Raw genomic sequence first — 13,346 nt, 5'->3', positions numbered from 1 at the left:
TAATGTTATTGAACAAGCCCGAATAAGCCACGCGTTCTTTCATCAGAACGCATCTGCACTGACAAAGATGTTTGGTATCTCACAAAACCAAGCAAAAGCAATTGTTCAGACATGTTCAGACTGTCAAAAATTAGAAATCCCAGCCATAGCAACAGGAGTAAATCCCAGAGGCTTGAATAGCCTCCAACTATGGCAAACTGATGTAACACAATATCAGTCTTTTGGCAAATTCAAACATATACATTTATCCATAGACACCTTTTCTGGAGCCATTTATGCTTCAGCACATAATGGTGAAAAAACCAGAGATGCAATCAAACACTTTCTTCATGCATTTGCTACACTAGGCATCCCACAGGAAATTAAGACAGATAATGGACCAGCATATATATCCCAGAAACTACACCAGTTTCTCAACATTTGGGGAGTCAAACATACTAGAGGAATACCTCACTCATCAACAGGTCAGTCTATAGTAGAAAGAGCACACAGGTCACTGAAAACACTTTTAGAAAAACAAAAGGGAGGAGTAGAAGTGCTCTCTACTGTAGAAAGGCTAAATAAAGCTGTATATGTATTTAATTTTTTAAACAACTCATTTATGGAACAGATGCCCCCAATTTTCAGACACTTCAGTAACACTACACAAGCAAAACTTAAGGAGCGGCCACCGGTGTTCATCAAAGACCCTGAAACAGGAAACGTTTCAGGACCTCATCCCCTCATAACTTGGGGGAGAGGCTTTGCGTGTTTCCACAGATGCTGGCCCCAAATGGATCCCTGCAAAGAATGTGAAGCCGCAATTGCAGCAGATAAAAGAGCAGCAGAGCACACCTGAAGAAGAACACACCAAAGACACTAGATGACCCCGGATGGTAGCTTCAAGAGGACTTCTGCATTCTGACACAGCCCAGCACTATAGACACTGAAATACGTTTGAAGCAGAGACTTAAGTTTTATAAAAGTTGCACTGTTAAAATTTTTGAAGTTATTATTGTCATGTCAAAATTGTTCGTTGTTGTATGTTAAAAGTTATTGTCAAATCTTTATGCAAAAGAAAAAGAAAATATAGTTCACTTGAAAAAATCTCCCCAAACAAAAAGTAAAATAAAATTCATATGTAATTTGAGACTAAATATTAATTTCAAAGATTGGCTAATAAAAAGAAAGTACCAAATTTAAAATTTTGTAATCCATAAAACTACAGCTTAACTATAAACCAAATTGTTAAATAACAATAAGTTATTGACACAATCACAATTATGAACAAAAGTGAGAATTTTTTCAAAGTAACTATTTTTCTTTTTTTTTCTTTTTTTAATATGATTTTACAGGGTGAGATGTAGTCGTGCATTTCTGTACCCGAGCAGGTGTTTCCATATAAGGAAGTGAAGCTAGAATTTTCTATAGCCTGCTCGCTGTAATTGGCTTGGTCCCAGCACAGACACAGTGATAGGACTTTAGAAGTGCTCCTCAAAGTCTAGTGTCCATCTCATTGGGCCAAGAGCCAAATAAGCCCACCTAGACCATCGAGTACTAAAGGGCCTGCATAAGGGTACACGAGGCTTTTTGGGAGTGCCTTAGCCTGTGTAGCTGTGCTTGGTACACGGTGCTCGGCTTATCTCTTTTCATTTTGTAACGTTTATTATTTTCCTGTTATTAAAACTTTATTTTACAAAGCATATCCTGGGAAGCCGTCTCGCTATTTTATTAAGCCATTTCTCCGCTGGCTGGACCCTCGGAGTTATCGGGACAAATCTCGATAAATGGCACCTTCGAACAGGGACCCTACATTAGGGTAACTGAATCGAAGTTTGCTGACAGAGAGCCCTCACGTTCAGCTAGGCCATTTTGCTCTTGGTTTCGTTTTTTTAAAAGCGAGCTCGTGGTGGTTTTTTTGGTCGTGAAAATAAAACCACATTTTTGGGTCAAAAAGGCTGAGAGGGAGCCTTTTGACTGAACCCCTATACCGGTGAGAGGGGGTCTTTGCCGGACACCGATTCTGGTACAAGGTGGATTACTCTTCAAAGAGAGAAGCTGCAGTCTAGCAGAGCTGGAGAACAGCTAATCACCGAGTGACCTGAGAGAGTCGGAGACAACCAAGAGCTGCCGGGAGATCACAAGAGCCATTCTGGTGAGTGACAATGGGGACCCGGCAATCCGTAGAACAGCGAGACACCTTTTGTTATTTTAATTATAAACTGACTATTCAAGACTATAAGTTTGAGAGGAAAGAACTTAAAAAACTTGTGAAATGGGTCTATAAGAAGTATCCGGACACTAATACAGCTGAAACAGTAACAGTGGAATTTTGGGACAAAATAGGATTGAAGTTGTATAATTCAAAGAAAAAATGTGTGTTAAAATTAAGACCCATCTTTAAAACTGTGTTAGACTTTGTAACAGAAGAAGGCGAAAGGCTCAGCAGTGAAAAAGCACTTGAAGCCTGGTGAAATACTAATGGCAGATAACATGACTGACGCTCATCGAAGGTTCTTGCAGTTTATGATGTCTAAGGAGATAGTAGAAGGATCAGAGGCCGGAAAAATGCACCAGCGCTGCTGTGAAACTGATAACGTTTACTACGAACACGACAAACTGGATGATTTCATTGGCACTATTAATAGCAAACTGCAGCCTTTGTCCATGCAGATACGGAAAGGAGTGTCACAAGACGATGGGACAACACATTACGCTCTAGTGAATTTAGCAGAAAATGAAATTGCTAAAATGGCATCTGACTACACACAAAGGGAATTACAATTTTTGAGAAAAACAATGGAGCTAATACTTTCATCAGAAAAGGGCTTTGTCTCATCTGAAGATATTTTTAACATGGCTACCCAACTTGGGACAAAGAAAATGAAGAAAAAGAAAGCAGAACAAGCGCTGAAAGTTTTTGTGGAGGATAAGTGGCTCTCTGAGAAAAATGGAGAGTATACTCTGCATACTCGTTTCGTAATTGAAATGGAAGAGTACATTCTCAGGAACTACCAGGATGTGGCAAAGAAATGTGCCATCTGTGACAGTCTCGCCATCCAGGGCCAAGGATGTGAATCCTGTGGAATTCGAGTGCACTTACCTTGTGCCACAAAGTACTTCAGAGGCCATTCAGTCGCGTCAAGCACACCGTTATAATCCTAACCTCTCTTTTTTATTTGCAGTTTTAGGAGAAAGCCCCCAACTTCATGGATTAATGTTCCAATGGGATTTGGCACGGAAAGACCACCTGGTAATACTAGAATGGGTCTTTTTGTCCCGACAGATGAGTAAAACCATAACAACATGCCCTGAAATTATGTCTCAACTCATAATGAAAGCCCGGTCTCGAATGTTTTCCCTTTCAGGCAAAGATTTCTCAGAAATATTTTTGCCAGTCAAATCCATATACTTAGAATGGTTGATTCAAAACTCAGAAGTCTTGCAAATTGCGCTTGCAGACTTTGCAGGAAAAATTTCGAGTCACTACCCTAAACACAGACTATTGAACTCACCTTTAAAATTAATTGAAAAACCTCTAAGGAGTTATACACCCTTAGAGGCAATCACCTTTTTTACAGATGGCTCAGGGAAATCCCAAAAATCTGTAATTACCTGGCAAGATCCTAACACGAAAGAATGGAAATCGGACATTGAGAAAGTAGAAGGCTCCACCCAGATAGTGGAGCTAGCAGCTGTTGTGCGTGTGTTTTGTAAGTTTATGTTTCCATTTAACTTAGTAACTGACTCTTTCTATGTTGCAGGTGTGGTGGAAAGAGCAGAGGGATCTCTGCTCAAAGAAGTTCCAAATGATCAGTTATACTGTTTACTTAAGAAACTAATCTTTCTTCTTTCATCCCGACAGCAGCCGTATTTCATCACACATATAAGATCACACACTATCCTCCCAGGTTTTATGGCAGAAGGTAATGCAGTCGCAGACCATCTAGCAATGACAATACAGAACACACTGCCTAATGTTATTGAACAAGCCCGAATAAGCCACGCGTTCTTTCATCAGAACGCATCTGCACTGACAAAGATGTTTGGTATCTCACAAAACCAAGCAAAAGCAATTGTTCAGACATGTTCAGACTGTCAAAAATTAGAAATCCCAGCCATAGCAACAGGAGTAAATCCCAGAGGCTTGAATAGCCTCCAACTATGGCAAACTGATGTAACACAATATCAGTCTTTTGGCAAATTCAAACATATACATTTATCCATAGACACCTTTTCTGGAGCCATTTATGCTTCAGCACATAATGGTGAAAAAACCAGAGATGCAATCAAACACTTTCTTCATGCATTTGCTACACTAGGCATCCCACAGGAAATTAAGACAGATAATGGACCAGCATATATATCCCAGAAACTACACCAGTTTCTCAACATTTGGGGAGTCAAACATACTAGAGGAATACCTCACTCATCAACAGGTCAGTCTATAGTAGAAAGAGCACACAGGTCACTGAAAACACTTTTAGAAAAACAAAAGGGAGGAGTAGAAGTGCTCTCTACTGTAGAAAGGCTAAATAAAGCTGTATATGTATTTAATTTTTTAAACAACTCATTTATGGAACAGATGCCCCCAATTTTCAGACACTTCAGTAACACTACACAAGCAAAACTTAAGGAGCGGCCACCGGTGTTCATCAAAGACCCTGAAACAGGAAACGTTTCAGGACCTCATCCCCTCATAACTTGGGGGAGAGGCTTTGCGTGTGTTTCCACAGATGCTGGCCCCAAATGGATCCCTGCAAAGAATGTGAAGCCGCAATTGCAGCAGATAAAAGAGCAGCAGAGCACACCTGAAGAAGAACACACCAAAGACACTAGATGACCCCGGATGGTAGCTTCAAGAGGACTTCTGCATTCTGACACAGCCCAGCACTATAGACACTGAAATACGTTTGAAGCAGAGACTTAAGTTTTATAAAAGTTGCACTGTTAAAATTTTTGAAGTTATTATTGTCATGTCAAAATTGTTCGTTGTTGTATGTTAAAAGTTATTGTCAAATCTTTATGCAAAAGAAAAAGAAAATATAGTTCACTTGAAAAAATCTCCCCAAACAAAAAGTAAAATAAAATTCATATGTAATTTGAGACTAAATATTAATTTCAAAGATTGGCTAATAAAAAGAAAGTACCAAATTTAAAATTTTGTAATCCATAAAACTACAGCTTAACTATAAACCAAATTGTTAAATAACAATAAGTTATTGACACAATCACAATTATGAACAAAAGTGAGAATTTTTTCAAAGTAACTATTTTTCTTTTTTTTTCTTTTTTTAATATGATTTTACAGGGTGAGATGTAGTCGTGCATTTCTGTACCCGAGCAGGTGTTTCCATATAAGGAAGTGAAGCTAGAATTTTCTATAGCCTGCTCGCTGTAATTGGCTTGGTCCCAGCACAGACACAGTGATAGGACTTTAGAAGTGCTCCTCAAAGTCTAGTGTCCATCTCATTGGGCCAAGAGCCAAATAAGCCCACCTAGACCATCGAGTACTAAAGGGCCTGCATAAGGGTACACGAGGCTTTTTGGGAGTGCCTTAGCCTGTGTAGCTGTGCTTGGTACACGGTGCTCGGCTTATCTCTTTTCATTTTGTAACGTTTATTATTTTCCTGTTATTAAAACTTTATTTTACAAAGCATATCCTGGGAAGCCATCTCGCTATTTTATTAAGCCATTTCTCCGCTGGCTGGACCCTCGGAGTTATCGGGAGAAATCTCGATAAAAGCCAGGGCTTGATGAGTTCCCATCCAGCTTATGAGTGTGTGTGCCTAAATAATAGTTATTAATAATAATTAATAATTGAAAAGAATTAATAACACACCTTATAAAAATATCCCATTGGAGGAGGATCAAGGTGAAAAGTGCTATTTCTGCTCCCTCTGGGATGAACTTCTGGACCAGCTATGAGTGTATTATCACTCACATTTTGTGGTTTTATTTTTTCCAGAAACTTCTTGAGAATTACAGCAATGATAAGCAGAGAAAGCATTCAAGGAGGTTATTTGGACTCACGACTCCACTTTATTTGCACCTGAAATTTCACCTGCTAATAACTTTGCCCAGCAGCAAAAACAAAACTCCAAAGAATCCACTGGCGGCAACAGCTTCTTGTCCTCCCCCAAACAATGTCATATGCACTACATCTGTGCTTGTGTTTCCTCCCTCTCAGAGCAAATAATCATTTCCATTTTACCTCCAAGCCAAGTAGGAAAAATAACTTTCAGTCCTAAAATCCGCCCAGAAAAATGATGTGCATTCATACAAACCAGACTTTTTTACCTCCTATTCATTTCTATTTCACTGTAATATACTGAGAAATGCAAACATGCAATTTGGGAGTATTTAAAATCAGCTTGATTCCTCTGTACAATATGTTCATGAATATCAGGGTTAGAAAAGAAAACAAGATTATTTTAGCACAGAGGGAAAGTTTGCTCCATTTCATTAGTGCTCTTTGAAAAAAGAGTATTTTCAACAAAACTGACAAAAGAATGGAATACATTACATTTGATATTTTAATATTTAAAATGCTTATCATATTACAGATTATTTTGAATATATTGCAGATCAAAGCTACAAATGACTGATTTTGAAAGTTCTGGTAATTTTCTATTTTCTAAAGAAGACTGTCAGGAAAAGGGAATGAAAAACAATGACAATGCTAAGAAATCATGGAGTAAATGCTGCTTTCTAATTTAAAAAAGTGCTATTTTTAAGAGGAGAGCCTTTCATGGTGAGGGAAGGTTGGGCTTGATTCCAAAGACAATAAAAAGAAATTTACTGCCCCCTCCTGGACTGGTAAAAAAAAAGTTACATTTTCTCTCAAGTCACAAAATCGCAGAGATGATATTCCTTTATCAGTTACCACAGACTCCATCCCTGCAGGAAGCTGGGAGAGCAGGTGAGGACTTGGGGCGACTCCTGGAAGTTAAAATTAGCAAGTTCAAGGCAGGAGTCATAGAACTTCAGGACAATTTTCTCAGAGTCATCCCTAACTGTATCTGTCCTATGGCAAAATGGTGCAGCAGAAATCGTTTCCTTCCATAAACACAAGAGAACTACAATGTGATACTCAAGGGAAAAAGTTTTTTGTCCTAAAGAGCATAAATATTTATTTATTGATGTAAGGGAAGCTGATGTTGCTTTTGTTTTGTGCTTGTGTTTTTTGTGTTTGGAGTTTTTTGTTTGTTTGGGTTTTTTTGTTTGGTTGGTTTGGGGTTTTGTGCTTGGTTTTTTTCCAGTTTGGGTTGAGGTTTTGATTTCTGCATTGCAGGGTGGTGGTGGTATGGGGTATACACATATGATCCCTTATTGTTCAAGATTGTAAGAAAACACTGGTTTTCTTAAAGACAGAAATATAAAATGCCAGCTGATCCTGCCAACAGAAATTGTGTATTACTTCACCTTAAAAATTCTATTAAAAAGTAGCCCATGCTAAATTTAACTTGCAACAGAAGACCAACACATAAATTGGAAAGAAATCAGTTACATGAGCTTCTAAAAATACTCATTAAAAGATTTTTTACTTAAAAATCAATCAATTAATATGACTATATTTACAGACTACTTTTAGACAGCAACTTCATAAAAATCAACATTTCTTGGCCCAAACTAGGGGAAGGATTGAGAAGTCTCTATGAAATGACAGAAAGGAGCAGCAGTTCAGAAGGACAGTGTAGATGAATTCCAGCTGGAGTGAGGGAGGTGAAGGGCCCAGAAAGCCAAACACAGCACAAACAGGAGTGCTCAGCCCAAGGCAGTGCCAGGGCAGGATTAGCTCAGAGCTGGGACCAGTGGCACTGAGCTGGGCCTTGCCAAGCCAGTACCTGACCTTGCCAGGGCACTCCTCTCAGGGTGAAACACGCCTCAATAAATTCCCCAGCCTGGCATAGACATCCTTTCTATCAACACCAAATCTGCCTATTTTCTGCAATCTGCTTGGTATCTACTCTCACCACAGATTTACAGACAATGTGAGGAATTCTGCTTTCTTCCTCAGTTTGGGATCCTTTCTGCTCTTCCTGGAGCACCAGGAAGTGATGAGTTGATGCTCTAGTCCAAAATGCTGCTGGATTTTGTCCATCACATCCTTTAGGAATGGTACTACATTGTAAAAGCAGTAGTTACGGATCACTGAGCTGAGTTTTGCCTTGTGGTATGGAAATGAACTTTGTGCTACTTTATGCTGGCAGAGGAAGCTCTGAGGTGTTTGCCCTGTGTCTGTGCCTTTCCAAACTCCCTCTGAAATGGGAGAGCAGCTGAAGCCATGAGAATGTGCAGCACCAGATCTCTGAGGAGCCAGTAGCTGCTTCTGCCACTCTGCAGCACAATCAGATCCCTCCTGCTCATTCTGGGCTCAGTGAAGCCACGTTCCCTTCACCAACGGAGTACGAACAGCATCATCTCTTTCTGAGAGAAATCATCATCTCTTTCTGAGAGAAATCATCACCTCTTTCCAAGAGAGAAATCATCATCTCTTTCCAAGAGAGAAAAATGGGCTGTTCACTGCAGCTTGGCAATGATCTCCTGTGTGTGCTCAGGCCTCCCACAGCTGTTAGGGTGCTCTGAGAGTCCCTGCTGATGAATATGGCACAGCAGAACACCCATCTGGACACACACAACCAGCACAAAGGGAACGCTGGCCAAATCATTCACTCCGTATTGATGATGATGGCTTTTAATTCAGTTTGCCCATGAAATTCATTTAATTGTAGACTATCCAAACATAGTTCTAAAATAATAAAAATTTCATTAATCTGAGAACAAGACATAAAAACATTTATAAGCCTCTAAAGTTATCACCATAGAAACTCCTCTGGGATCCAAAAGGCAAAGCATTTTACAATTATATGCTTTGATATGATACTCACTGTATTATTAAGTTTAATCAACTGTTAATACGAAAATAGGAGGTCTTTTAAGTACCTCATAGAACAGTCTTTACTGATAATATATTGGGAGGTGTAGGTAGTCCTCAAAGAAATTCTACTCATTCCTTAGACTATCATCCATATAATACAAATTATGATTTCAGAGGTGCTGTGCAGATCTGTTTCAGCTCTAGAGAGAATATTTAGAAAGAATATTTAGAAAGAATATTGAAAATACTACAGGCTTGAAAGCAATCCAATCTTAAAAAAGGAGGCTTAACAAACAGAAATCTGTCTGATATCACAATCCTACATCAAATTAGAAATATCATAATAGTTGTAGATTTCAAAATAGAGAGCTGGGGGAATTTGTCATACAAATCAACAACCTTGGGGGTTCTTGCTCAGCCTTCTGTGCTTATACTTTGCATTTAAATGTTGTCCTTCTCCAAATGCCTGTGGGAAGACTTGAGAGGTCTGAGGTTTCTCTCGGGGGGTCAGAGGGATGGAGTCTTTGGGGGACAAACACATGCACTAGAGGCACTTTCAATCTCTTCTGATTCTTCCATCATCTACATGCCTGCTACCAGTGTGGTCCTCTGCTCGTTGAGATCGTCCATAAAAAGTAAATCTGACAATTTGGGAAGCTAATTCCCCTTCATTTGAAATAAATCTTGCATTGCAGATAGCATTAAACGGATTTTTCTGTGCAGTGGCATGCTTCAGCTGAGGAACTGCTGCACGTGGCCAGCTGCTGCTAGAGAATCCCAACAACATTAATGCCATTTTCTGCATAATGAAGAGTGGAAATGTGATCTGCTCTTTGCAATCCAGTTTGGGGTGACAGACACTGGTTTGCCCTCACCAAGATGACAGAGTTACATGGTGCTCTAGAATTCAAGTGATGAGGTTTTCCCTAAATGTGAATGTCCATATTTAAACTCATCTAATTTAGTTTTGTGTCCATCTTTTCTAAGCGTGTTCTAGGAGCATTTCACTTTCACTTCTGCTTGTTTTATCTTCAGGTGTTGACTATTTCTACCTGTTATGCTGTGATAATATTTATTTCATACTACGAAATTAGTTCAAGTTGTCAGACAGAAAGGAGGTGAATGAATGGAATAAGAACTGCAAATTGATTGTATTTGCATACGTAATGATGACATCAAACTAATGTGTTATATATTCTGTGACTGCAAACAGATTTTGATCAAGGCTCAGGATAATCCAGAGGTGAGTTCCAGGCTCTGCCAGAGGTTTGCAGTGAGGCTTTGGACCAGATTTCATCTTCCAGCTCCTCATTCTGACTGTCTTTAGGCTGCCTTGCCTTTGAGGCATGGTCAGACACAGGTTTACACTGCCAGTGTCCACCAGTGACAAACTGGCTCCATCTGGCAGTGCCAAGGTGCCAGAGGAAGGTCAATGCCCACGCAGAGCCACTGCCCAAAACCCAACCTTCCACGCCTGTGGTACCCAGGCAAGGCTGCCAAAATTCTTTTGGTTGCTTAATTCAAATTTGTGTGTACTAGAGTTTGTTTTTTTGCTTCAAACCAGTTGCAAGCTATCATCTTTTCATGCTCAAAACACTCACCAGCTGGCAGAGCATTTCTGAAAATGTGAATCTGCAATTAAACTGTCCCCCTCCAGACCCACAGGGATGAGAGATGTTAGCAAAGAGAAGGTTACACTAGTGGTCAAAAAAAACCTTAGCCACTTAAAAAAAATTAAATCAAATGTTGTAATACTTTCACTAAATTGCCAAAGAACTTCAGAAAAATAACTCTCACATTACAGTGTACTTGATAAACCAAAAAGGAAGCAAAGGTAAATCTCAAAGGAAACTCCCGAAGAGGACCTTGTGATGGCAAGAAAAGTGAAGTTTTATATCCCTATTTTAACTGGTGAAGAGGATTCTGTGCAGACTATGACCCTGTCCCTAGGCAACTAAAAGCTGTGCTGTTGTTTATGATGATTAATTTCCAAGACTGTTATGTTTCAAGGTAATAAATTATTTGCAACAAACTTCAGTAAAGCTAAATGAGCTCAGACTTAGGAAGACATTTTGAAGGTGTGAAAAGGATTGGGATGAGGGGAACTAAAATAAAATGCATAAGACAAAGAATCCTGTCAGCTTCAGAGGGTGAAAATTGTAAAAAGGAAATGTAATGACTGACTATAAAATATGGATGGGTGAAGTGAAATTTCGAGAATATACATTTGATTCAAAGTTTTCGGGATTGAAGCAAAAGGAGATCTTTAGGCTGTGAAGGTGTTTTAGATCTATCTGGTGATATTACTGTATTGCAGTCTTCCAAAAATGCTAGAGAAACTAAAAAGAAGGCATTAGAACTTCCAGCCAGGATTGCACAGTGCACAGAATGCTCCAAGTGCACCTCACACACATCAAGAGTTCTGGGTTCCACTGCAGCCCAGCGTGCAGCTGCATCCCACTGATCATTGCTGAGCCACAATTAGAAACGTAAACAAACAATTAGGAAAGCTCCTGCTCAATAACACTGGGCAGAGCATCCAGACCCAAATGCAGCTTAATGGATAAATAAATCTCCCTGTTTTCTATGCACCAAGACATTTCTGTCAGCCACAGCAGTAAGGCCCCACGCCATGGGGAGCCAAGAAACATTTATCCTGAGCAGATTTTTTTTCCACTCAGTGCTCCAACAGACTGGAAGGCTTAGAGAACCTATGTGCTGACACACTCTACCAATATTTTTTTTAACAGATGAGAAAGAAACTTGACAAAAGACTGGAAGGCTTAGAGAACCTATGTGCTGACGCACTCTACCAATATTTTTTTTAACAAATGAGAAAGAAACTTGACAAATGTTTAAGTAATTAAAATAATGTCCAATTACTGCATCTTTCTCTCATCTCCCCCCCTTTTTTTTTGTTGCGGTGTGGATTTTCTACTCTAAGTTTTCAAGCTAGCTTTCTATTTCATTTGTGTGTTATGATTTAAATTATACATACTGTTAGGTGTCAATCCTCTGTGCCCCTGCCTCTATTTCTAGAGCCTTCCCTGCCAGTCTTTCTTAAATCGATATATCATTTGCTGTTTCATATCATCACTCTGCTTCTGCTATTCCCATTGGATTTTGTTCTGTACTCCCTGCCCTAAACCCCTCCCTGAGTGCATTTTCATTGGTTGCTTGCTTTGTATTGCCCTGTCTATAAAACGCACGGGAGGACACGTGCCCCTGGTCTTTGGGGTTCATTTTTTAGTTGTTATGCTTCAGTTATACCTGTAATAAATCTCCTTAGTTCACCCCAAGACCCGTCTCGTCTTCACTTTGTCTCTGCGCCCATAGACTGGCTGAGCCAGAGTCCCGGTGGGGAAGTGAGAGCTCCCCGGGGGAAGGTGTCGCACCCCTGAATGTCGCTGCGTGCCCTGGGGTTTAGGAAAACACGCACAGCGACATTTCTGGCGCCTGCAACGTGGAGCAAGAAGAACCGCCGCACCATCAGCGCAAAAAACCGCGAACGCCGCTTTCCTACCTTCTCCGGCGGACCGGACGCCCCCCCCCGAGCCGCCGCGCGAAAACGCCGCTCCACCACGCCACGTGCCGCCACCGCCAGCCGGCGTGGGCTGCGCAGCGTGACCCGAGCGGCTTCGGTGCAGCGAAGATCCGGCGCCAGCGCTGCGGCACCGGCGCGGCGGCCCCGGCCCGGCGGGACCCAGCCGCGCCTCCAGCGCGTGGCGGCGCGGCCCCGGCGGGGCTCCGGCGGCAGCGGCGTGGGACGGCCCCGGCCCAGCGCTGCACGGTGCGAGCCTCAGCATCCGGAGAAGCGGCGGCGAGAAGCTCCGTGGAAAGAGGGGCTCTCTGCCTCTTCGCAGCCCGCGAAGAGGAAGGGAGTGAAAAACACCGGCGACAAGGGACTCTTCGACTCCGGGAGGAACAGAGTAGTTCCGGGACTCCTTCGTGCCTGCCAGCACCCAGGCGGGGGGCACGTACCCAAGGGCGGAGGAGAAAGCTCGTCGCAAGGCCCCTTAGGGAGAAGAGCTCCTGCGGGGGAAGAGTGCGGGGGCACACCGTAGCCGAGGCCTCTACAGCAAGGCTGAAGCTCAAGGAGAGTAATGGCTGCGGAAACGGCGAGCCGAGAGGCGTGAGGAGTTGTCAGCCAGTCTTCGTTTACTCCGACCGGCTGCGGAGACGCGCAGTGAGCTCAGGAGCACTTGTCAGGTTACCGGGGAGGTCCACCCGGGGCAACGTGCCAGCCGGACCGTCGCGAAGGCCGTGGAACGCCGAGGACCCGGGTTGCCACTAAATGGGTAAGGCTTCGGGCGGGTGGATAGGGCCCTATCGGCTTTTAGTTTGAGTGACTGGCCAGGGTCGGTAGGGAAGCCCTCTTCCCAAGAGTTGTTTGGCAGTCTGCTGTCCAGGCTTTAAGGGCAACCGGGCTCTGCTTGGCCCCGAGGGAGGAACTGCAGCAGGCTACTTCGAAGGAGACCTTTTGGGG

At 41.9% G+C, this 13,346-nt stretch overlaps 2 protein-coding genes across 34 annotated transcripts in view; one reads left to right on the top strand and one right to left on the bottom strand.

The window, feature by feature from the left end:
• RBFOX1 (RNA binding fox-1 homolog 1) overlaps nucleotides 1-13,346 on the bottom strand; it is an 818,485-nt gene that overhangs the window by 496,344 nt on the left and 308,795 nt on the right. The window lies entirely within an intron of this gene.
• Nucleotides 2,461-3,138, top strand: LOC134559493 (non-structural maintenance of chromosomes element 1 homolog). Its single transcript, XM_063414309.1, has one exon. It carries the CDS (start codon nucleotides 2,461-2,463, stop codon nucleotides 3,136-3,138), a length of 678 nt encoding a protein of 225 aa, XP_063270379.1.

This window comes from Prinia subflava, chromosome 17 (genome assembly GCF_021018805.1).
Source record: "Prinia subflava isolate CZ2003 ecotype Zambia chromosome 17, Cam_Psub_1.2, whole genome shotgun sequence".
Lineage (NCBI taxonomy): Eukaryota > Metazoa > Chordata > Aves > Passeriformes > Cisticolidae > Prinia > Prinia subflava.
This window is presented reverse-complemented; position numbering and strand designations above follow the sequence as displayed.

Excerpts from the sequence above, each read along its gene's own strand:
- LOC134559493 (XM_063414309.1), top strand. The coding sequence starts at position 2,461 with ATGGCAGATAACATGACTGACGCTCATCGAAGGTTCTTGCAGTTTATG.